This window comes from Salvelinus sp. IW2-2015, unplaced genomic scaffold (assembly GCF_002910315.2).
Source record: "Salvelinus sp. IW2-2015 unplaced genomic scaffold, ASM291031v2 Un_scaffold2042, whole genome shotgun sequence".
NCBI classification, from domain to species: Eukaryota; Metazoa; Chordata; class Actinopteri; order Salmoniformes; family Salmonidae; genus Salvelinus; species Salvelinus sp. IW2-2015.
Window position 1 is genome coordinate 30,948 of NW_019943387.1, and position 24,444 is coordinate 55,391.

The 24,444-nt window shown below is 45.3% G+C and overlaps 1 protein-coding gene across 1 annotated transcript in view; it reads right to left on the bottom strand.

Moving 5' to 3' along the window:
• Positions 1-5,719: 5,719 nt before the first annotated feature.
• Positions 5,720-24,444, bottom strand: part of LOC139024935 (uncharacterized) — a 20,710-nt gene continuing 1,985 nt past the window's right edge. The window contains exon 2 of the mRNA XM_070439930.1: positions 5,720-6,178. Coding sequence (XP_070296031.1) covers positions 5,720-6,178 — 459 coding nt within the window. The remainder of the gene's footprint in view (positions 6,179-24,444) is intronic.

The window sequence follows — 24,444 nt, forward strand, 5'->3', positions numbered from 1 at the left end:
GGAAGAAAGAGAGAGTAGAGAGAAGAGAGTGAAGAGAGAGAGGAGGAAGGAGAGAGAGTCCGAAAGAGAGGAGGGGAGAGGCGAGAGAGAGATAGAGAGGGGAGGAGGGCTCTCCCCACCCCCACTTTGTGATATTTATTTCCATCGCCAAGAACCCAGTAGCTTGAGAGAACCTCCACATTCTCCCTTTGAAATCCTTCTCTCCCTCCTTAGTACAAACAGAGCTTTATGTGTTACACTGTAAAAACCATAACTTGTTTTTACGGTAACTTACTGGCAGCCAGTAACCTGTAAGTTTCTGTAAAAAAAGTACAGTACATTTTCTGTAAATTCCAAAGAAACTTTGGTTAACAGTACATTACTGTAAAGAAGGCTTTCTGTTGTATTTTTACTGTAACCTCAAAGATTAACTGCAGGCCATTCAACCAGCCCAGTGTCAGTGGGAGACAGCCATTCAAACCAGCCAGTGTCAGTGGGAGACACCATTCAACCAGCCCAGTGTCATGGGAGCAGCATTCAACCAGCCCAGTTCATGGAGACAGCCATTCAACCAGCCCAGTGTCAGTGGGAGACAGCCATTCAACCAGCCCAGTGTCAGTGGAGACACCATTCAACCAGCCCAGTGTCAGTGGGAGACAGCCATTCAACCAGCCATTGTCAGTAGGACAACCATTCAACAGCCCATTCAGTGGGAGACAGCATCAACCAGCCCAGTGTCAGTGGGAGACAGCCACAACCAGCCCAGTGTCAGTGGGAGACAGCCATTCGAACAGCCCAGTTCTCCAGTGTTACATGCTGACCACACCGCTCGCGTCGAGTGTGCGACCGTTGCAAAATAAATAGAAAAATACATGTTATTCAATTATTGCACCCACACAGCTCGCATGCGCCAACGAGCATCTGCGTTGCCAAACGCTAAAATAGAAGTCAGTTTCATTTGTGACGCTGAACACGGTGCAAGTCCTGCCTCTCCATCTCGTCATTGGTTTATAGAAGCAGATACCCACGTGCCATCTCCTCATTGGTTATACCACGGGGGTGATTGAAAGATGAACTGAGTTCGGTTGTTGTCATGGTAACTATGAAAGTTAGATGCCAATCGCCATATAAAGTCCAAAGAAGAAAAAACCTGGAAGGAGTAGAGATGACTAGAAACGGTTGGTTGACCATTTATGTGTGGATTAATTGTCGTAGTAGAGGACCTGCATTCAGGTAAAATAACAACTAACATTTATATCCAGGACAAATTAGCTAGCACAGCAAGGTAACTAAATAGGACAAGTTAACTTGCAACTGCAAGCTAGCTAGCTAAATTGCCAAAATATGTTTAATGATTTCAGCCTTTCCCCAAATAATATAATTGTTTCAGAGTTTGTTTTGATATTTCAACCTGCGTGTCTCGATAGCGTTTGGTGTGGGGGGACAAAATCACTTTTTGGCTATACTGTTTAGTGGAACGAGCCGTTCAACAGCCTGTTAGTGGGAGACAGCCGTTCAAACAGCCAGTGTTAGTGGAGACAGCCTTAACCAATGTTAAATATGACACTGGTCTGTTATTGACTGGATGAGCTTAGACAGAGGCGAAAGAAGATGCTTACCACACACACACACACACACACACACACACACACACACACACACACACACACACACACACACAACACACACACACACACACACACACCCACACACACACACACACACACACACACGCACGACGCACAAGCACGCACACGTGCACACACACAACACGTGCCTATTTCTAAAGGACTTCTCCTTATCTCTACAGTCCTTATGTAACACAGTGATGTACTGTATGTATTGTAGTCATTACAGTGGTCAGTTGGATGGCTAGTTGTTGTTGACAAGTTAGAGCCAAATCCCCTAGACAGTCCACAAGACAGTTCCTGTTAGACTAGACAGTCCCCTAGACGTTTCCTGTAGTCTAGACAGTTTCCCCTAGACAGTTCCCCTAGACAGTTCCCCTAGACAGTTCCTGTCAGTCTAGACAGTTCCCCTAGACAGTTCCTTTGTCTAGACATTCCCCCTAGACATTTCCCAGACAGTTCCCCTAGACAGTTCCTGTAGTCTAGACAGTCCCCTAGACAGTTCCTGTTGTCTAAGACAGTTCCCACTAGACAGTTCCTTAGGTCTAGACAGTTCCCCTAGACAGTTCCTGTGTCTAGACAGTCCCTGTGTGTGTGTGTGTGTGTGTGTGTGAGTGCGTGTGCGTGTGCGTGTGCGTGTGCGTGTGTGTGTGCATGTGTGTGTGTGTGTGTGTGAGTAAATGTGTTTGTGCTTACTTGAATGACTATGTGTGTATCCCTGTCCCTGTGTCTCTGAGCAAGGAACCAAGGTTTGGGCTGTTAAGGAACTGTCTAGGGTTAGGGCTGTTAGGGAACTGTCTAGGGTTAGGGCTGTTAAGGAACTGTCTAGGGTTAGGGCTGTTAAGGAACTGTCTAGGGTTAGGGCTGTTAAGGAACTGTCGAGGGTTAGGGCTGTTAAGGAACTGTCTAGGGTTAGGGCTGTTAGGGAACTGTCTAGGATTAGGGCTGTTAAGGAACTGTTTTGGGAAGAGTCTAGAGTTAGGGTTGTAAAGTGATGTGTTTGTGTGTCTCTGAGTATATGTTGGCCTATTGATAAATCAGAATCTCTGAAGATCCTTTCCTCTCTTTGTTGTTAGTCTGATTAATGGCTATAACCCTTCCTACATACATGTGGTAACCCGGAGCAACATGTTGTGTGCTCACAGACATTGTCACAGACCTTTGCAAACACAAGGCCCTTTGATTCTGAGAAACGAGTTCAGTGGTCTGAATAAAACCAGCCATTACATGGTGAACGCAGAAGAATCACCTGACCTGCCTTGTTACGGGATTCAGTCTCCTGTTTCCTGCCTGTCACCTGACATAACGATGTGATGTCATCAGCTGTCCACTCCAGTCTGAAACCCCCAGCATATACGAGGAGAGAGCACGGCCTGGCACGGCCTGGCACGGCCTGGCACGGCCTGGCACGGCCTGGGCTCACGCTACTGGACCATTAGTGAGAGAGGAATGTGAGGTTTCAGGGAAAGGTCTGGATGGGGGTGTAGAAGGTTCAGGAGGGAGGATAGGGGGTAGGGTTAGTCCAGTGGGGAACTATTGTGACAGCGCTGGCCTTTATTGATACAGCTGGGCTCAGCCAGTTGACATGGCAAAGAGCTGAGCAGAGCTATGGACTCTAGGACGTCTGGGGCAGGGAATAGAGGAGAAGGGGTTCCACGTCCACTTAATTTACAGCTAGCCGAGCTCCCTCTTGTGCAAACAACCACTGTTTATGGCGGAGAGGGGCATGACTGTGAAATTCTCCCAGCCGTCGTTTCTCAGTGTCATCTCTGTGTGTTTGTGTGTCTATTGACCTCACTGAGAGGCAGAGAAAAAAGGTTAGGCATGTCTTGTTTGATAATCAGAAGTAATATTTCCTTCTTATTGTTCACCAGTCGCTAGCCACTTTCCCTTATTTGTTTCCATCTACACCGACCTTTCAACCTTCCAGAGGGTTTTGTCTCAGGCTGACATCCTAAAAGCAACAGAGCTAACCCTAACCCTAAGTAACTGTTTAGAAAATGTAGGAAGAGAATTTGAGAATTTTGAGCGTAGCAGATGTACTGAGCATAGAGGATTCTACTAGTGGAGTGTTACTAGTGGAGTGTCTAGAGTGTTAGAGGAGGACAATCTTCTCAGAATGATTCCAGATGGGACTCCAAATGTAGTTTTAGGATCTCCTCCCTCACACTCTCACTGTTTTTCAAGGGATTCTACTGTACACGTCAAGGAGAACCAGGTTCCCTCCGCCCTCCTTAAGCATTGTTGAATGTGTGTGTGTGTGTAGCGGTCTAAGACACTGCGTCTCAGTGCTAAAGGCGTCACTACAGACACCCTGGTTCGAATCCAGGCTGTATCACAACCGGCCGTGATTGGGAGTCCCATAGGTCGGTGCACAATTGGACCAGCTTCCTTCTGGGTTTGGCCGGTGTAGGCCATCATTGTAAATAAGAATTTGTTCTTAAACGGCTTGCCTAGTTAAATAAAGGTTAAATAAAAAAATAAATGTAAGCGTCTTCAGAGCTTCTGATTCAGCAAAAAGCCAACATAAACTAGACACACAAACAAATCACTTTACAACCGTAACCCTAGACTCTTCCCTCGACAGTTCCCCTAGACTCTTCCCTAGACAGTTCCCCTAGACTCTTCCCTAGAACAGTTCCCTAGACGCTTCACTCGAACGTTCCCCTAGACTCTTCCCCGAGCAGTTCCGCCTAGATGAGCTCTTTCCCTAGACAGTTCCCTAGACTCTTCACTCGACAGTTCTCCTAGACTCTTCCTGGACAGTTCCCCTAGACTCTTCCTAAGACAAGTTCCCCTAGACTCTTCACTCGACAGTCCCTAGACACTTCCACTGGACAGTTCCCCTAGACTCTTCCCTAGACAGTTCACCTAGAATCTTCCTCGAACAGTTCCCTAAGAGCTCTTCCCAGACAGTTCCCTAGATCTTCCCACAGTTCCGACTAATCGTTCCTAGACAGTTCCCCTAGACTCTTCCCTAGACAGTTCCCCAGACCTACTTTCCCTAGACAGTTCCCCTAGATCTTCCTAGTCAGCAGTCCCCTAGACTCTTCCCTCGACAGTTCCCTAGACTCTTCACTCGGCAGTTCCCATAGACTCTTCCCTCGACAGTTCCCCTAGACTCTCCCTCGAAGTTCCCCAGACTCTTTCCTCGGACAGTTTCCCCTAGACTCTTCCCTCGACAGTTCCCCGATCTTCACCGACAGTTTCCCTAGAACTCTTCTCGACAGTTCCCCTAGACTCTTCCTCGACAGTTCCTAGACTCTTCCACTCGACAGTTCCCCAGACTCTTCCCTAGACAGTTCCCCTAGAAACCCTTCCAATCGGACAGTTCCCCTCTAGACTCTTCCCGACGACAGTCTATCCCTAGGTCCTCCTTCCTAGTCAGCAGTTCCCTAGACTCTTCCTAGACAGTTCCCCTAGACTCTTCCTCGACAGTTCCCCTGACTCTTCCCTAGACAGTTCCCTAGACATCTTCCTGACAGTTCCCCTAGATCTGTCCCTACGACAGTTCCCCTAGACTCTCCTAGACAGTTCCCTAGACTCTTCCCTAGACCAGTTCCCCTATACTTCCCCGACTTCCCTAGACTCTTCCCTCGACAGTTCCCTAGATCTTCCTCGACAGTTCACCTAGACTCTTCCCTGACAGTTCTCCTAGATCTTCCCTCGAAGTTCCTAGACTCTTCACTCGACAGTTCCCTAGACTCTTCCCTAGACAGTCTCCCTAGACTCTTCCCTCGACATTCCCCAGACTCTTCCCTAGACAGTTCCCTAGATCTTCCCTAGACAGTTCCCCTAGACTCTTCCCTAGACAGTTCCCTAGACACTTCCCTAGACAGTTCCCTAGACTCTTCCCTAGACAGTTCCCCTAGACTCTTCCCTCGGACAGTTCCCTAGACTCTTCCTAGACAGTTCCCCTAGACTCTTTCCCTAGACAGTCTCCCCTAGTCTCTTCCTAGACAGTCTCCCTAGATCTTCTCGCAGTCCCGACTACTTAGGGGTAAGGTACTAGGGATTAGGGTATTTTGCTGGTGGTGATGGCGTGTGTGGATGGGCTGTAGGGTGATGGACGGTGGTGAGGGCGTAGATGATGTGGACGGGTGCGTAGGGCGCTAGAGTGTTGTGGACAGGGGTGGTGGAGGGCGTAGGGTGATGTGATCGGGGGGTGGAGGCCGGTAGGTGATGTGGACGGGGGTGGGGAGGGGCATAGGCTGTTGTGGACGGGGCGTGGGACGCGGCTCAGGGTATGTGGACACGCGGGGTGGGGGAGCGGGGCTGAGGTGTGGACGGGGGTGGTGAGGGGGCGTAGGGTGATGTGGACGGGTGCTGCGAGGGGCTAGAGTCTTTGGACGGGGTGGTGAGGGGCGTAGGGTGATGTGGAACGGGCGGGTGGTAGGGCGTAGTCTGTTGTGGAGGGCCGATGGTGGAGGGGCGTAGGGTGTTGTGGACGGGGGTGTGGAGGGGCGTAGGGTGTTGTGGACGGGATGGTAGGACGGGGCGTAGGGTGTTGTGGCGGGGGTGATGGAGGGGCGTAGGTTGTTGTGGACGGGGATGGTGGAGGGGCGTAGAGTCTTGTGGACGGGGGTGTGGACGGGGCGTAGGGTTTAGTTTGGACGGGGGGGGAGGGAGGCTAGGTTGTTTGTGGACGGGGATGGTGGAGGGGCGTAGGGATAGTCGGGGCGGGTGGTGGAGGGCGTAGGTGTTGTGACGGGGATGGTGGAGGGCGTAGTGTTTGTGGACGGGGGTGATGGAGGGGGCGTAGGTGTTTGTTGACGGGGATGGTGGAGGGGCGTAGGGTGTTGTGGACGGGGGTGGTGGAGGGGTGTAAATCTGCAGTGAGAACTGTGCTGGTTTCCTAACAGCTCATCACTACAGCGTATGGTACTACAGATATCCTTCTCTCTTACCCCATCTCTCTCTCCTTCTCTCTCACTCTCCCTCTCTCTCATGTCACCCCCCTCTCTCTCACTCTCTCTCTCTCTCCACCTCCCATCTCTCTCTCCTCTACTCTCTCTATCTCTCTCACTCTCTCTCTCCTTTCTCTCTCCTTCTCTCTCTGCTTCTCTCTCTTTGTCTATCTCTCTCTCTCCTTCTCTCTCTTCTCTCTCTCATTCTCTCTCTCCTCTTTCCTTCTCTTCTTCATTCTCTCTCTCTTTCCTTCTGTCCCCTCTCCCTCCCCTTCTCTCTCTCTCCTTCTCTCTCTCTTTTGTCTCTTTTTGAGGATCTAGTAATCATCACGTGTTTAGCACACAGACAGACACTACCACTGTGTGTCACTGATTTCCAAAAGAGGAATCCTTCCATCTTCTCCTGGGAGTATATTTATCTTGGCCTGTCTCTGTCCTGTCTTCTCTGTCAATAAATCTCCAGTTCAAAACCATCGATGTCCTCCTCTCTTTTTCCTCAAGAGTTGGAGCTTCCACCTTTTCTTTTCTTCCAAAACGCCTTTAAACCTGAGAGAAGAAATGATGGTTGTATTTACCTGTATGTTTCTGAACACACACACCACACACACACACACACACACACACACACCACACAACCACACACACACACACACACCACACACAACACACACACACACACACACACACACACACACACACACACACACACACACACACACACACACACAATTCATGGTTCTGGCAGCTGAGAAGTGAAACAGTTACAGAGTTATAAGTGGAACATTCCACCAGCCAGAAGAAGCAGACACTGCCTGCCATGGATTATGCAATGTCAATTCTATTCAACACCACATTTTTGGATGAAATACTCGGCCTAATTGTGGCGTTTTCTCTGTGAAAAGAGATTGAAACTATGACACAGCAAAAAAAAGAAGGATACCAAATATAAGGATATCAGAGCCCTTTATACAGCACTAACACAAGGGATTTTATTATTTTATATGTGATCGTCATTATACAAGCATGTGGGTTGAATGTCACTTTGATGTTATGGGAGGAACAACGACTTCTCTTTGCAACAGTTTGTTCGCTAAGCTAACTATCTCCAGGGATATGAATGGGAACAGTAATTTATTGCTTCATGACGGCAGGGGCTTTGTCCTTAAGTATGATTTAATGTTCTTAACATAGAGAGATGACAGTTATTCAATTCTACTTCTTGAGGATTCAAGACACAATCAAATTAAATAATAATAAATATTTCAAAGTACTTGAGACTTTTTGTAAAAAAAAAAAAAGAATCGATATCAGCTGTCATTTTCTCTGCTTGGCTCTTGGTTAGTATTTTCCTGACTCAGAAGTTCTTTGCTTTTGTCCAAGTAGACTTACTTTGTAATGTATACACGTCATTTAGAGATGATTGTACAACGAGCCCAAAATAATTTGTCAGTCAGTGAGTACAACCTTCCTGTTTAGCTGAACGCTGAATGGTTGAATGGCAGGCTGAAGACACGCCCTACACACAGTAACTTCAAGGAAACAGCCAGGTTCTTTTCAACTTAATGGCATGTTTTGTGTTTTCAGTCAGAATGTCTGTCGTCTACTACAMTGGCAGGCTTTAACCCTTGTGGGAATTTGCCTTCAGAAAGGATTCTTACCCCTTATTCAAAATGTTGTTGTGTTTCAACATGAATTYAAAATGGATTAAAAATATATAATTCTCACCTACACATAATACCCCATAATGACAATGTGAAAAAATGTTTTTAGAAATTTGTGCACATAAAAAAAACCTGAAATACAGAAATAGTATTCACATCCCTTTGCTTTGACACTCCAAATTGAGCTCAGGTGCGTCCAATTTCCTTTGATCATCCTTGAGTGTTTAGGGTCCCACAGTTGAGTGTGCATGTGTAACAGTATAGCTTCCGTCCCTCTCCTCGCCCCTACCTGGGCTCGAACCAGGGACCCTCTGCACACACACACAACAGTCACCCATGAAGCATTGTTACCCATCCCGCCACAAAAGCCACGGCCCTTGCAGAGCAAGGGGAACAACTACTTCAAGGTCTCAGAGCGAGTGATGTCACCGGTTGAAACACTATTAGCGCGCACCACCGCTAACTAGCTAGCCATTTCACATCGGTTACACATGTCAGAACAGAACCTATACCATGAAGTCCAAAGACCTGTCTATAGAGCTCCGAGACAAAATTGGGATGAGGCATATGTCTGGGGAAGGGTATAAAACAATTTCTAGAGTGTTCAAAGCACAGTGGTCTCCATTATTGGGGAATTGAAAAAAATGGAGCTAACCAAACACTGCCTAGAGCTGGCCGTCCAACCAAACTGAGCAACTGGGCAAGAAGGATCTTGGTCAGGGAGGTGAGCAAGAACCCAATGACAACTCTGACAGAACCACAGAGTTCCTTGGCTGAGATGGAAGAACCTGCCAGAAGGACAACAATCTCTACAGCACTTCACCAATCTGGGCTTTATGGGAGAGTGGCCAGACGGAAACTACTCCTGAGAAAGAGGCACATGACAGCACGCCTGGAGTTTACAAAAAGGCCCATGAGAGCACGCCTGGAGTTGACTTAAAGTCACATGACAGCACGCCTGGAGTTAACAAAAAGGCCCATGACAGCACGCCTGGAGTTGACTTAAAGTCACATGACAGCACGCCTGGAGTTAACAAAAAGGCCCATGACAGCACGCCTGGAGTTGACTTAAAGTCACAGGACAGCATGCCTGGAGTTGACAAAAAGGCCCATGAGGGCACGCCTGGAGTTAACAAAAAGTCACATGACGGCATGCCTGGAGTTGACAAAAAGGCCCATGAGAGCACGCCTGGTGGTGACAGCATCATGCTATGGGGATGCTTTTCAGCGGCAGGGACAGGGAGACTGGTAAAGATAGAGGGAACACACCTACTAATTCCACATTTTATTTATTTAGACTATTTTATACATTGTAGAATAATAGTGAAGACATCAAAACGATGAAATAACACATATAGAATCATGTAGTAAGCAAAAAAGTGTTAAACAAATCAAAATATATTTGCCTTGATGACAGTATTGCACACTCTTGGCATTCTCTCTACCAGCTTCATGAGGTTGTTACATGGAATGCATTCCAATTAACAGGTGTGTCTTGTTAAAAGTTAATTTGTGGAATGTCTTTCCCTCTTAATGCGTTTGTGTTGTGACAAGGTAGAGGTGGTATGCAGAAGATAGCCCTATTTGGTAAAAGACCAAGTCCATATTATGGCAAGAACATCTCAAATAAGCCAAGAAAAACGACAGTCCATCATTATTTTAAGACATGAAGGTCAGTCAATACGGAACATTTCTAGAACTTTGAAAGTTTCTTCAAGTGCAGTCGCAAAAACCATGAAACTGGCTCTCATGAGGTCTGCCACAGGAAAGGAAGACCCAGAGTTACCTCTGCTGCAGAGGATAAGTTCATTAGAGTTAACTGCACCTCAGATTGCAGACCAAATAAATGCTTCACAGAGTTCAAGTAACAGACACATTTCAACATCAACTGTTCAGAGGAGACTTCGTGACTCAGGCCTTCATGGTTGAATTGCTACAATGAAACTACCACTAAAAGGCACCAATAAGAAGAAGAGACTTGCTTGTGCCAAGAAACACGAGCAATGGACAATAGACCGGTGGAAATCTGTCCTTTGGTCTGATGAGTCCAAATTTGAGATTTTTGATTCCAACCGCTGTGTCTTTGTGAGACGCAGAGTCGGTGAACGGTGATCTCCGCATGTGTGGTTCTCACCGTGAAGCATGGAGGAGGAGGTGTGATGGTGTGGGGGTGCTTTGCTGGTGACACTGTGATTTATTTAGAATTCAAGGCACACTTAACCAGCTTGGCTACCACGCATTCTGCAGCGATACGCCATCCCATCTGGTTTGCGCTTAGTGGAACTATCATCTGTTTTTCAACAGGACAATGACCCAACACACACTTCCAGGTTGCGTAAGGTTTATTTGGCCAAGAAAGAGAGTGATGGAGTGCTGCATCAGATGACCTGGCCTCCACAATCACCCGACATCAACCCAATTGAGATGGTTTGGGATGAGTTGGACCGCAGAGTGAAGTAAAAGCAGCCAACAAATGCTCAGCATATATGGGAACTCCTTCAAGACTGCTGTAAAAGCATTCCAGGTGAAGCTGGTTGAGAGAATGCCAAGACTGTTCAAAGCTGTCATCAAGGCAAAGGGTGGCTACTTTGAAGAATCTAAAATCTAAAATGTATTTTGATTTGTTTAAACCTATGATGTCATGTATAGCATGTTAATGTACAGCCACTGGATTCCAATGTAGGTGCTTATCAGTTCCCAAATCTGCCAGTTTCAACCTGTTAACAGGTACAAGTGTAAAGAGCTACGCCCATCATTTAAAAAAAGCTCATGCGATTGGTCGAGGAACATCTGCCATACKTCATGTTGACCCTGTTATCAAACAGTATACTAGATTCATTCAATGACTGTGTAGCCAGTTGTACAATAGCATTAATTGTTTTAATTATATTCCCTCAAGTTTAGTAAAGCCTGATTTGAGGTGAATGAGTGGTGGTTGAAGGTAACCTTTTATATTTCCAGCAGTCTAGTCAGTCTGTGTGCCTCTATAAGGGTTCAACCATTAAAATACTGTGCCAGCCAGCCAGCTAGACATCCTTAAAATCACCACCAAATGTAGGTGTGGTATCTTAAAAGCCTGTAGTCCTGTTTTTGACTCTGTCTTATCTTTTGGTGAATAATTATCTGCAACACATTTTTTCTTTCATCAGTCCAATTGAAAAGTTCAGTGAGGATTCACTAACTACATAGACGTTCTCAAGATTCAAAGGTTAGCATGTTAGAAACTGTAGAGGAAAACTATAGTAGAGTACATATAAACCTTGTACTGCAAATATGTTTACAGAATAAACAGAATACAGAATTGTTATGCGAGAGAGTGGGACAGAGAGACAGAGGATGACAGAGAGTCAGAGAGACAGAGAGATAGACAGAGAGAGAGAGACTGAGACAGAGAGAGCGAGAGAGAGAGACAGAGAGAGAGAGAGAGAGAGAGGGATGGAGAGAGAGAGAAAGAGGCAGAGAAAGAGAGAGAGACAGCGAGACAGAGAGAGACAGAGAGACAGAGAGAGACAGTCAGAGAGAGACAGAGTTTTAGTAAGTCAGAGAGACAGACAGCGACAACAAGAGAGAGAGAAGAGAGAGAGACAGCGAGAGAGACGTAGAGCGACACACAGATGAGACAGAGAGAGAGAGAGAGACAGCGAGAGAGACGTAGAGCGACACACAGATGAGAGACAGAGAGAGAGAGACAGCGAGGTAAAATGTTTACGATAGCCAGAGAGACAGAGAGAGAGAGAGACAGCGAGTTAAAACGTTTACGATAGCCAGAGAGACAGAGCGAGAGAGAGACAGAGCCACAGTAAATGCGCAAGGAGAAATATTGTCCCCCTAACCGTGAATAACCCCCTTGCTACCCTAGATAACCCTTCCTCCTCTAGTCAACATGCACACACAGAAGCTGAGACTCTCTTGCCTTTAACCTGAGAGTTGTAGCTCCTGACTTTCAGTATAGTTGATCACAGACAAAGTGTCAGAGGAGAGTTAGGGGGAGAGGAGGAGGTGGAGGAGGTGTCAGAGGGGTTAGGTGGAGAGGAGGAGGTGGTGGGGGTTTACCACAGGACACAGTGTCAGAGGAGGTTAGGTGGAGAGGAGGAGGTGGTGGGGGTTTACCACAGGACACAGTGTCAGAGGAGGGTTAGGGGGAGAGGAGGAGGTGGAGGAGGTGTCAGAGGGGGGTTAGGTGGAGAGGAGGAGGTGGTGGGGGTTTACCACAGGACACAGTGTCAGAGGAGGGTTAGGGGGAGAGGAGGAGGTGGAGGAGGTGTCAGAGGGGGGTTAGGTGGAGAGGAGGAGGTGGTGGGGGTTTACCACAGGACAAAGTGTCAGAGGAGAGTTAGGGGGAGAGGAGGAGGTGGAGGAGGTGTCAGAGGGGGGTTAGGTGGAGAGGAGGAGGTGGAGGAGGTGGAGGAGGGGGTTAGGTGGAGAGGAGGAGGAGGTGGAGGGGGTGTCAGAGGAGGGTTAGGTGGAGAGGAGGAGGTGGAGGAGGTGTCAGAGGGGGGTTAGGGGGAGAGGAGGAGGTGGTGGGGGTTTATCACAGGAACAGTGTCAGAGGAGGGTTAGGTGGAGAGGAGGAGGTGGAGGAGGTGTCAGAGGAGGGTTAGGGGGAGAGGAGGAGGTGGTGGGGGTTTATCACAGGACACAGTGTCAGAGGAGGGTTAGGTGGAGAGGAGGAGGTGGTGGTGAAGGGAGTGTCAGTCAGAGCAGCCTGGTCTCATAGACTACATGTAACATAGTAAAAGAAAATCCAAGGTCTACATGACTACAGGGCTATAGGACTACAGGACTACAGGGCTGCAGGGCTACGGGACTACAGGACTACAGGGCTACAGGACTATGGGGCTACAGGACTACAGCGCTACAGGACTACAGGGCTATTGACTACAGGACTATACAGGGGAACTGGAACTCATTATTACTCGCAGCATAACACTGAGCTCCTCAAAAAGTTATACAGCTGCACCATTGAGAGCATCTTGACTGGCTGCATACACCGCCTGGTATGGCAACTGTTGGGCATCTGACCGTAAGGCAGTACAGAGGGTAGTGCGTATGGCCTAGTAATCACTGTGGCTGAACTCCCTGCCATCCAGGTGGTGTCAGAAGAAGGATGTAAGGATGTCTCTCTCTCTCTCTCTCTCTCTTCTCTCTCTCTCTCTCTCTCTCTCTCTTCTCTCTCTCTCCCTCTCTCTCTCCTCTCTCTCTCTCTCCTTCTTCTCTCTCTCTCTTTCTCTCTCTCTCCTCTCCTCTCGCTTCTCTCTCTCCTCTCTCTCTCTCTCTCCTCTCTCTCTGTCTGTCTCTGCTCTCTCTCTCTCTCTCCTCTCTCTCCTCTCTCTCTCTCTCTCTCTCTGGGGATTCTGCTTCCCAGAGCTGCTGGTCTTCATTATCCTCTGAATGTAGATTTCCATTTCAGTGTCAGAAGTGTGTGTGTGTGTGCCTGGCTTGAGGACCAAGGGGAGAAGGATTCAGGGACGTCAACAAACTGCTCAGTGTTATGAAGGGAAGTCAAGAACTCAAGTCCACACACTGAGTTGTGTACCTGGCAGGGAAAGTTCCTGAAGGAAATGTGTGTAATCATGCTGTGGAATGCATCAAAGATTTGGCTATCAGCTTCTATGGCTTTCTGATAGGCCAAGATACATACAGTATCTCCAATGTGAACAGTTTATTATTAATTATATTGAATTATATTCAAATATGGGTATACAGGACTAAAGAGGAAATAATATTACAAACGAAATTCAACAACAATGAGAATTTGAATGTCTTTCCCCAAGCAATAATCTATTGTGTTATCCATCTAGAAGGATTGTGGGTGTATGAAGGTAGCTTACAGTGCTGCTAAACAGCCAGTCTGCAAACTTTACAATGCTATTGGAGAAGTTAAAAGGCCATAGAGAGTAGATGTGATGATGGGAAGGAACAGAGCAGGTCTGAGAGCCAGGGTCATCATGGTCAGTTTCAATGTAATGTAATGTAATGTAATGTCTGTCTGTCTGTCTGTCTTGCTGTCTGTCTGTCTGTCTGTCTGTCTGTGTCTGTCTGTCTGTCTGTCTGTCTGTCTGTCTGTCTGTCTGTCTGTCTGTCTGTCTGTCTGTCTGTCTGTCTGCTCTGTCTGTCTGTCTGTCCTGTCTGTCTGTCTGTCTGTCTGTCTGTCTGTCCTGTCTGTCTGTCTGGTCTGTCTGTCTGTCTGTCTGTCTGTGTCTCTCTCTCTCAATTCAATTCAATTCAATTCAAGGGGCTTTATTGGCATGGGAAACATGTGTTAACATTGCCAAAGCAAGTGAGGTAGATAATACACAAAGTGAAATAAACAATACAAATTAACATTAAACATTACACATACAGAAGTTTCAAAAACAAGAAGACATTACAAATGTCATATTTATATATATTACAGTGTTGTAACAATGTACAAATGGTTAAAGCCACAAGTTAAAATAAATAAGCATAAATATGGGTTGTATTTACAATGGTGTTTGTTCTTCACTGGTTGCCCTTTTCTTGTGGCAACAGGTCACAAATCTTGCTGCTGTGATGCACACTGTGGATTTCACCCAGTAGATATGGGAGTTTATCAAAATTGGATTTGTTTTCAAATTCTTTGTGGATCTGTGTAATCTGAGGGAAATATGTCTCTCTAATATGGTCATACATTGGGCAGGAGGTTAGGAAGTGCAGCTCAGTTTCACCTCATTTTGTGGGCGTGAGCACATAGCCTGTCTTCTCTTGAGAGCATGTCTGCCTACGGCGGCCTTTCTCAATAGCAAGGCTATGCTCACTGAGTCTGTACATAGTCAAAGCTTTCCTTAAGTTTGGGTCAGTCACAGTGGTCAGGTATTCTGCCACTGTGTACTCTCTGTTTAGGGCCAAATAGCATTCTAGTTTGCCTCTGTTTTTTTTGTTAATTCTTTCCAATGTTGTCAAGTAATTATCTTTTTGTTTTCTCATGATTTGGTTGGGTCTAATTGTGCTGTTGTCCTGGGGCTCTGTGGGGTGTGTTTGTGTTTGTGAACAGAGCCTAGGACCAGTTTGCTTAGGGGACTCTTCTCCAGGTTCATCTCTCTGTAGGTGATGGCTTTTGTTATGGAAGGTTTGGGAATCGCTTCCTTTAGGTGGTTGTAGAATTTAACGGCTCTTTTCTGGATTTTGATAATATAGTGGGTATCGGCCTAATTCTGCTCTGCATGCATTCATTTGGTGTTTACGTTGTACACGGAGGATATTTTTTGCAGAATTCTGCATGCAGAGTCTCAATTTGGTGTTATTTGTCCCATTTCTCTCTCTCTCTCTCTCTCTCTCTCGTCTCTTCCTCTCTTTCTCTCTCTCTCTCATCTCTCTCTCCTCTCTCTCTCTCTCTTCTCTTCTCCTCTCTCTCTCTCTCTCTCTCTCTCTCTCTCTCTCTCTCTCTCTTCTCTCTCTCCTCTCTCTCTCTCTCCTCCCCTCTCTCTCTCTCTCTCTCCTCTCTCTCTCTCTCTCTCTCTCTCCCCTCTCTCTCTCCCTCTTCACTCTCTCTCTCTCTCTCTCTCTCTCTCTCTCTCCTCTCTCTCTCTCTCCTCTCTCCTCCTCGCTATCCTCTCTCTCTCTTCTCTCTCTCTCTTCTCTCTATCCTTCCTCTCCCCTCTCTCTCTCTCCTCTCTCTTCCTCCCCTCTCTTCTCTTCTCTTCTCTCTGCGATCTCTCTCTCTCTCTCTCTCTCTTCCCTCTCTCTCCCCACTCTCTCTCTTCTCTCTCTCTCTCTCTCTCTCTCTCTCTCTCTCTCTCTGCATTCCCAAATGACACCCTATTCCCTATGGGCCCTGGTCAAAAGTAGTGCAGTATATAGGGTTCCACTTGAAATGCAGCATGGGGGTCAGACTCAGTAATCTGTCTCAGTATCTGGTGAGGAGGTCGCTGTGAATGCCTTCTACTCTAGGTCTTATTCACCAGTCTATAAACCCCTAAGGAATGCCAAACTCTACCTACCTCAGAAGGAGAGTGTGAAAGGGCTGAGAGAGAGAGGGTATGTGTGTGTGAGAGACAGAGAAAGAAAGAGAGACAGAGTGCGTGTGTTTGTGCGTGTGTGCGTGGTCTCAGGCCATGTGTTGTTGATGAAGTATGCAGCATGGTTCAGGCCCTCTTGACCTGCAGTTTCATGGAGTGAGTCCCATGGTCAGATTTAGATATCACTTAAGGCCTGGTTAGTGGCTATGAGAGCTACAGTAGCTAAACAACAGTAGCACTGACATTATGGCACTTTGCTTCGCAGTTTGTTGGCCCTTGGAACAATGTTATTTTATTAACAAGGTTTCAATGGCATGTCTTAGTATTTATTAGGCATCAACTCTTCCTGGGGTCCAAACAGGGTTAAAACAGTTACATCACAACAAAACACAACAACAGCCGACATCATACAAAACATTATTACATCATACAAGACATTCTTACATCATACAACACATTATTACGTCATTACTCTAATATTGCACATTTACAATATAAAATTACAATGTGTGTGTGTAGAGATGCATGTGTTAGTCTCCTTGTGTGTTTAGTCCACTTTGTGTCCTGACGTGTTGTTTTATTAGTGTTTTTGATCAGATTTTACTGTTCGCTTGAGTTACTTGATCTGGAAGAGAGTTCCATGTAGTCATGACTCTATGTAGCACTGTATGGTTCCCATAGTCTGTTCTGGACTTGGGGACTGTGAAGAGACCCCTGGTGGCATGTCTTGTGGGGTATGTATGGATGTCTGAGCTGTCTGTGAGCTGTTTTAACAGACAGTTTGATGCTTTTTTGAAGGGCCAGCCGTGCTGCTCTGTTCTGGGCCAACTATAAACTCCTTATGTTTTACTTTGTGGCATTTGACCATATAACTGGGCAGTAGTCCAGGTGTGATAAAACTAAGGCCTGTAGGACTTGTTTAGTTGATTGTGATGTCAAGAAATCAGAGCAGCGGTTTATCGCGGACAGATTTCTCCCCATCTTAGCTACCATTGCATCAATATGTTTTGATCATGTCAGTTTACAATCCAGGATCACAGTTTAGTATCCTCAACTTGTTAAATTGCCACATTACTCACTACTGACATAAAAAAAACTATCGGCCTGTATCGAATCTCCCAATCTCCCAAAAACCTGTTGCACAGCAACTCRCTGCCTTCCTGAAGACAAACAATGTATACSAAATGCTTCAGTCTAGTTTAATACCCCATCATAGCACTGAGACTGCACTTGTGAAKKTGGTAAATGACCTTTTAATGTCATCAGACCGAGGCTCTGCATGTGTCCTCGTGCTCCTACACCTTAGTGCTGCTTTTGATACCATCGATCACCACATTCTTTTGGAGAGATTGGAAACCCAAATTGGTCTACACGGACAAGTTCTGGCCTGGTTTAGATCTTATCTGTCGGAAAGATATCAGTTATCAATATGAATTACATGAATKACATCTTCAACTAAGGGCAACCATGGCATTCATCCATGTATACGGGTACGAGTCTAGCTACATTTTCATATATTATACGTTTCTAATTTTGTCAGAAAGTCATTTTCATTGCAAAGTGGCTGGCTTGCTAGCTAATGTCACGTGTATGAGCTGTGTAGTAATATAATTTGTATCTCAGAGCCATTTGCATTACTAGTTATAGCCTAATGTTAGCTAGCTAGCTAACATTGAACCTAGTTGGTTAGCTTTAGCTACCTGCAGATTCATGCATGGTGCATTTTAGTATGGGTTGGGATTATGGGTCTAAACAAAAGACTCTACTATGCAAGTAACCATTTCACTGTACCGTTTACACCTTCTGTATGGTGTGCATGGAGATTTCCGAGTTCCCAATTGTTTTGAACGTGGCATTAGAGTTTGGATTATGGTTCATTATTTAGCTAGCTAGCTACATGTCTAAACAAAAGACTCCACTATGCAAGTAACCATTTCACTGTACCATTTACACCTTCTATATCCTTTGCATGTGACAAATAAACTTTGATTTTATTTGATATAGTGTGTGTTTACCAGAGACGTTAATGTGAAGAAGAACATGACCTGCACCAAAGTCAGATTAGAATATAGGCCAAGGACTAGACTACTACTACTTTTTCATACTACTTTCCCCACTTTTAATCTCAATATTTGTTTGTTTACTACTCTACCCTACTGTTAATTTAGCAGATGACCTCACACGCGAATCCTTAAAGAGATGGGTGGGGATAAAGTAGACAAAGAAGAGCTCTCCAGTAGGTGTACCAAAATATCCACCGGCCATTTTCTCAAAAGTGGGTTTACAAGTCTATCAACTTTCAAAGCAGATATACTTTCCCATTGTTCTTCAACTGCAGTGTATGATATACAATTTTCTAGCTCTGAGTCTATACTTTTATCCAATAAAAAACACTATTTCAAATTTTGCTACATAGGACCGAATCAAGGTGGTGGGTCACATATGTCACGAACACGACAGTGTCGGTTGTTTGGCTCTATGACATCCACAAGCTTTATGGCAGTCGTCTGAACACTCTGTCGCCGAAGTCTTCTCACAAAACCGACTGTCCAGACTGAACCGGTAGAGCTACAAACTAATATGTCACCAATATCGAAAGGGAAAACTCTCACATACTCAAAGGTGTCGGTAGTTCTTCTCTAGGACGCACACAAGCTTCAGGGGAGTCATCTGACGGTAATCCAGTAGCAGGCTGTAAAAATAGCAAGTGATGCATAAGGTGTAAAATGTGCCAAAATGTATGTGATCAAACATGGGTAATTAAAAATAAATAAATAAATATATTCAAATATAGGACAGACACTTCAAAAGCTTGTTCCTTATGATTTATTTTTTGCCTGTCTGTTTTTCATTGTATTAATGTGTTATTCAATGCGTTTCTAGGGGCTGCAGTAGTAAAGGCCAAATTCAATGTTTCACCAAATAGCAGACGATATAAAGCCATAACACATATATTGTTTCAGCAGCAGATTATGATTAATCGATCATGTCAAAAGCGGCACTGACTTTTAACCAAACAGATCCCACAATCTTCTTATTATCAATTTATTTCAGCCAATCATCAGTCATTTGTGTTAGTGCCATACATGTTGAGGTCCATTCCCTATAAGCGTGCTGAAAGTCAACTGTTAATTTGTTTACAGAATTCAACAATTACAATGCTTGTCTTTCATAATATGATCAGTTCTGCGTGGTTATGAAGGTTCAGCGTTTGTTGTTGGCATGTCATGCCTTACTTTTCTAATCTTGCCAATAAAAAAKAAATTAAAGTAGTTCAGAGGGTTTTGTGATGAAGAAGCCATGTGATTCAATGGATGGACCTGAGCTCGCCTTTTTGCCTAATGTGTCATTTAATTGACTCATACAAGCTTCAAACTTAATTTAAGATTCTCCAAAGCTTTTTACTATCATTATTTATATAATTTATCTTTGTTTCATAGTACAATTTCTTCTTCTTTTTGTTTGGTGTAGTCACATGGTTTATCAATTTACAGTACGTTTGCCAATCGGTTGTGCAGCCGGACTTATTTGCCATTCCTTTTTGCTTCTTCCCTTTCAACCATAAGATTTTTCAATTCCTCATCAATCCATGGGGATTTAGCCGTTTTAYAGTCAGTTTCTTAATAGATGCATGCTTATTAGTAACTGGAAAAAGCAATTTCATAAATACATCAAGTGAGGCTGGTTGCTCCTCATTACACACAACAGACTAGCAAATAATATTTACATATTCAACATAGCAATCACTACAAAACACAATTTTAGGCCCAGCCTTTGTAACCTAGTTTTTTCAAGATAGACTGTAGCTACTTTATTGTGATCACTACATCCTGTCACCCCTGCTTCCACTCTCCCTCCCTGGCGCTCAAGGACGCCAGGCTGCCCTGCATTACGCACTCCTGTCACCATCATTACGCACACCTGCTCCCCTCATCACACGCATCAGCGATTTTTTTACACTCACCTGGACTCAATCACCTGTGTTTATTTCCTCCCCTATCTGTTCCCGAGGTTGTACCCCGTTTCAGCATTATTATCGTATGTCGTTTTGTTACCTTGTTCTGACGCTGTTCCTGTCCTGTTCCATGTCCATTCTTGATTAAATGTTCACTCTTCGCACCTGCTTCTCGTCTCCAGCGTCGGTCCTTACAACATCCGATGGTTGTGGACACTGCTTTAGAGAAGATTTCTGCAGCATTATTAAAGATGTGATCAATACGCATAGATGGTTTATTTCCTGTATTGTTTGTAGTAACCCTGGTAGGTTGACTGATTACCTGAATCAGATTGCAGGCACTGGTTACAGTTTGAAGCTTTTTCTTGAGTGAACCAGTCAATATTTTGGTCACCCAGAAAATATACCTCTCTGTTAATATCACACACGTTACCAAGCGTTCACACATATTACCCGGATACTGACTTAGCACTTGGTGTTCTATAGCAGCTTCCCACAAGAACAGGCTTATAATAGGTCCAATTGTATACACACAAAACTATTCAATTAAATGGGTGAACGTACAGTAGTATGGCATTGAGTGGCAGTATTGTCTTGAGGGACTTTTAATGTTTAAATGTTTCCTGGACTAAAGCACCCTTTTAATTGAGACTCTGTCCTGGAAACTGCCCCCTAAATCTGTGGATCCAGAAACTTCAAGTGCCTGATTTCAGTGAGGAGTAATGCAGGTCAGAGTGGTCCTCAGCTGGGCTGGGCCTGGGACAGTCTCCCTCTCCTTCGCTTCCAGACTACTTCTGCTACAGTATGTTACAGAATAACACCAATCTGAGTGAGATGGCTGAATGGCAGCGCAGACAGGAGGCATTCAGTCAGTCAGTCTGGCACCTCAGGTATTTCATATAGTTACTTACAGGAGCCCAATCCTGGAATTCTACCCCCCTCTTCTCCTTACCTTCCACCCTCCAACCTCGCCTCCCTACACCCCTACCCATCACCCCATCATTGCCCAAACCGTCGCAAACCTCCATTTCTCCATTCCTCATCAATGCCCCTTTTTGAGTTGAAATCTTGTTGACGATGGCCAACATCCAACAGCAGTGGAAGAAGGAGAGGGTGGCAGAGAGGGAGAAAGGCGGGAGGGAGGTAAAAAAAAGCCTGCTTGCTTCCATTTGTGGCAACCCAAGGTGATTCCAGTGGTGTTTCTGGGTATGTGAGAGTGAGTGTTCTGACTGTGTGCTCTCCGTCCTGCTACCTTGCTCGTACAATGGAGCTCTGTATGACCTAGTGGGGAATGCAGTGAGATGGCAGGGCAGTGGGGAGGGAGGGAGGGAAGGTGGTAGGTAAGGGGGCAGGGGGTAATGTTGGGGTGGGGTATGAAGACTAAGAACTGGAGGGAGCGAGGTGAGGTAAGGTAAGGGGGCAATGGGTAAGGGTGGGGTATGTAGGTATGAGAACTAGGAGGTATAGGTGGAGGGAAGGGGTAAAGGTGAGGTATGTAGGTATGAGAACTAGGAGGTATAGGGGGAGGGAGGGGGTAAGGGTGGGGTATGTACTGTAGGCATGAGAACTAGAAAGTATAGGGGGAGGGAGGGGGTAAGGGTGGGGTACGTAGCTTTGCGCAATGGGAGGTAGGGAAAGAGGTAAGGGTGGGAGGGAGGGATAGAGTTAGAGAGGACGGGGGAAAGAGGCAAGCAGGTCTTTCATTGACTCCAATGTGTGAGGAGAGGAGGCTCCCGTGGTCTAGAGGGTGACTGGGTCTCTGTGAGGCAACCTGCCCAGCCAGGAGAGAGCAGAGGGGGGACAGAGAGGGGACTGAAGGTGGACTGAGAGGGGACTGAGAGGGGAGTGGAGGGCATTACAGGCTGGGAAAGACATGGCAGTGTGGGGCTGAAACATGGAGGTGTTGTAAAACATGATAGTGTGATTTCTGTTGGGGTAGCTATGATTGTGAACTGTTGGAAGATAAAACCATGGCTGCTGGGTTGTAGACTGAATCGTGCTTATGTTCACTGATGCCACAGGACTTTTGTGCCACTGCTGTTACTGTGTTTTAGGGTGGTACGGTCTGCCCAACTCATCAACGCGGGCAGACTGCCTGCAGCCCCTGATGTCACAGGAAGGCCAAAAAGATCATCAAGAACATCAACCACCCGAGCCACGGCCTGTTCACCCCGTTATCATCCAGAAGGCGAGGTCAGTACAGGTGAATCGAAGCTGGGACCGACAGACTTAAAAACAGCTTCTATCTCAAGGCCATCAAACTGTTAAATAGCCATCACTAGCTGGCTACCACCCGGCTACTCAACCCTGCACCTTAGAGGCTGCTGCCCTGTATACATAGACCTGGAATCACTGGGCACTTTAATAATGTTTACATACTGCTTTAATCAAAGCGTAGTATCGTATTCTATTCTATTGTATTTTGTCAATACCACTCCGACATTGCTCGTCCTAATATTGATATATTTCTTAATTCCATTCTTTTACTTTTAGATTTGTGTGTATTGTTGTGAATTGTTAGATACTACTGCACTGTTGGAGCTAGGAACACAAGCATTTCACTAGACCCGCAATAACATCTGCTAAATATGTGTATTTGACCAATCAAATTTGATTTAATTAGATTTTACACATCGTCGTCCTCCTTTAGTCTAAGTCACCAGCAGGGTTGAGGTAAATTCAGTTCTCAATTCACCCAATTCAGGAAGTGAATTGAAATTCCATTCACCTTGATAATTAGCCGAAAATGTAAGTGTAGAGCTGGAACAAAAGCCTGCACACTGAGCAGTTGGTTGACAACCCCTGTTGTTTCCCTAACTCTTGTTTGAATGTGAGCTAGAACCTTACTACCCCTTACTAACCTTACTACTACTGCCGAGATTACAGAGCTCTGGTGCGGTGGAATCCCCCTGCAGAACATGCACATGTTTCCCTGAAAAACACTGCCTGCTGAACCATCCACATCGTTATACTTCTTAGTGATTTACTTGATTCAGGGCCTTCAGAAAGTCTTCACACCCCTTTACTTTTTCCACATTTTGTTGATTAACAAAGTGGAAGTAAAATTGATTTAATTGTCATTTTCTGTCAACGATCTACACAAAATACTCTATCAAAGTATGAAAAATAAAACACTAATATACTGTATATTAATTAGATAAGTATTCAACCCCTTGAGTCAATACATGTTAGAATTACGTTTGCCAGCGATTACAGCTGTGAGTCTTTCAGGGTAAGTAACTAAGAGTTTTCCACACCTGGATTGTGCAACATTTTCCCATTATTCTTTTCAAAATTCTTCAACCTCTGTCAAATGGGTTTTGAGCATTGCTAAACAACAATTTTCAGGTCTTTCCATAGATTTTCAAGTAGATCCAAGTCAAAACTGTAACTAGAACTCTCAGAAACATTCACTGTCTTCTTGGTAAACAACTACAGTGTAGATTTGGCCTTGTGTTTTAGGTTATTGTCCTGCTGAAAGGTGAATTCATCTCATGACTGGTGGAAAGCAGACTGAACCAAATTTTCCTCTAGGATTTTGCCTGTGCTTTTCTCCATTCTGTTTCTTTTTTATCGTGAAAAACTCCCCAGTTTTTAATGATTACAAGCATACCCATAACATGATGAAGCTACCTGTAACGACTGTCTTCGGGTGAAAGAGACGAGGACCAAGATGCAGTGTGAATATCATCCATATTTAATGGGAAATACTTAAACACCGAACAAAACAACAAACCGACAAAAAGGAACGAAGACGATACAGTCCCGTAACGTGAACACTAAACACTGGTACACTGAAACAGGAACAATCACCCACAAACCAACAGTGAAAACAGGCTACTTTAATATGGTTCCCAATCAGAGACAACGTAAAACACATTTACATTTACATTTAAGTAATTTAGCAGACGCTCTTATCCAGAGCGACTTACAAATTGGTGAATTCACCTTATCAAATCAAATCAAATCAAATCAAATTTTATTAGTCACATACACATGGTTAGTGGATTGACGGCAGCATTCGCGTGAAACTGAAAGCGCGAACCACTGCTTTTAACCAGGCAAGTGACCGGAAGCATGACGAATACAAAACGTGTAGCTATTCTCTCCGCAAGGCAATCAAACAGGCTAAGTCCCAGTACAGAGACAAAATCGAGTCGCAATTCAACAGCTCAGCACACAAGATGTTTGGAGGGTCTACGTCAATCACGGATTACAAACAAATAAAACAAACCCCGTCCGGGTCGGGCAGGATGTTTTTTTCCAGAAGGCTAACACTTTTTTGCCCGGTTTGGGGAGAGGAATAACAGTGCCACTTGACCGGCCCCTAACTAA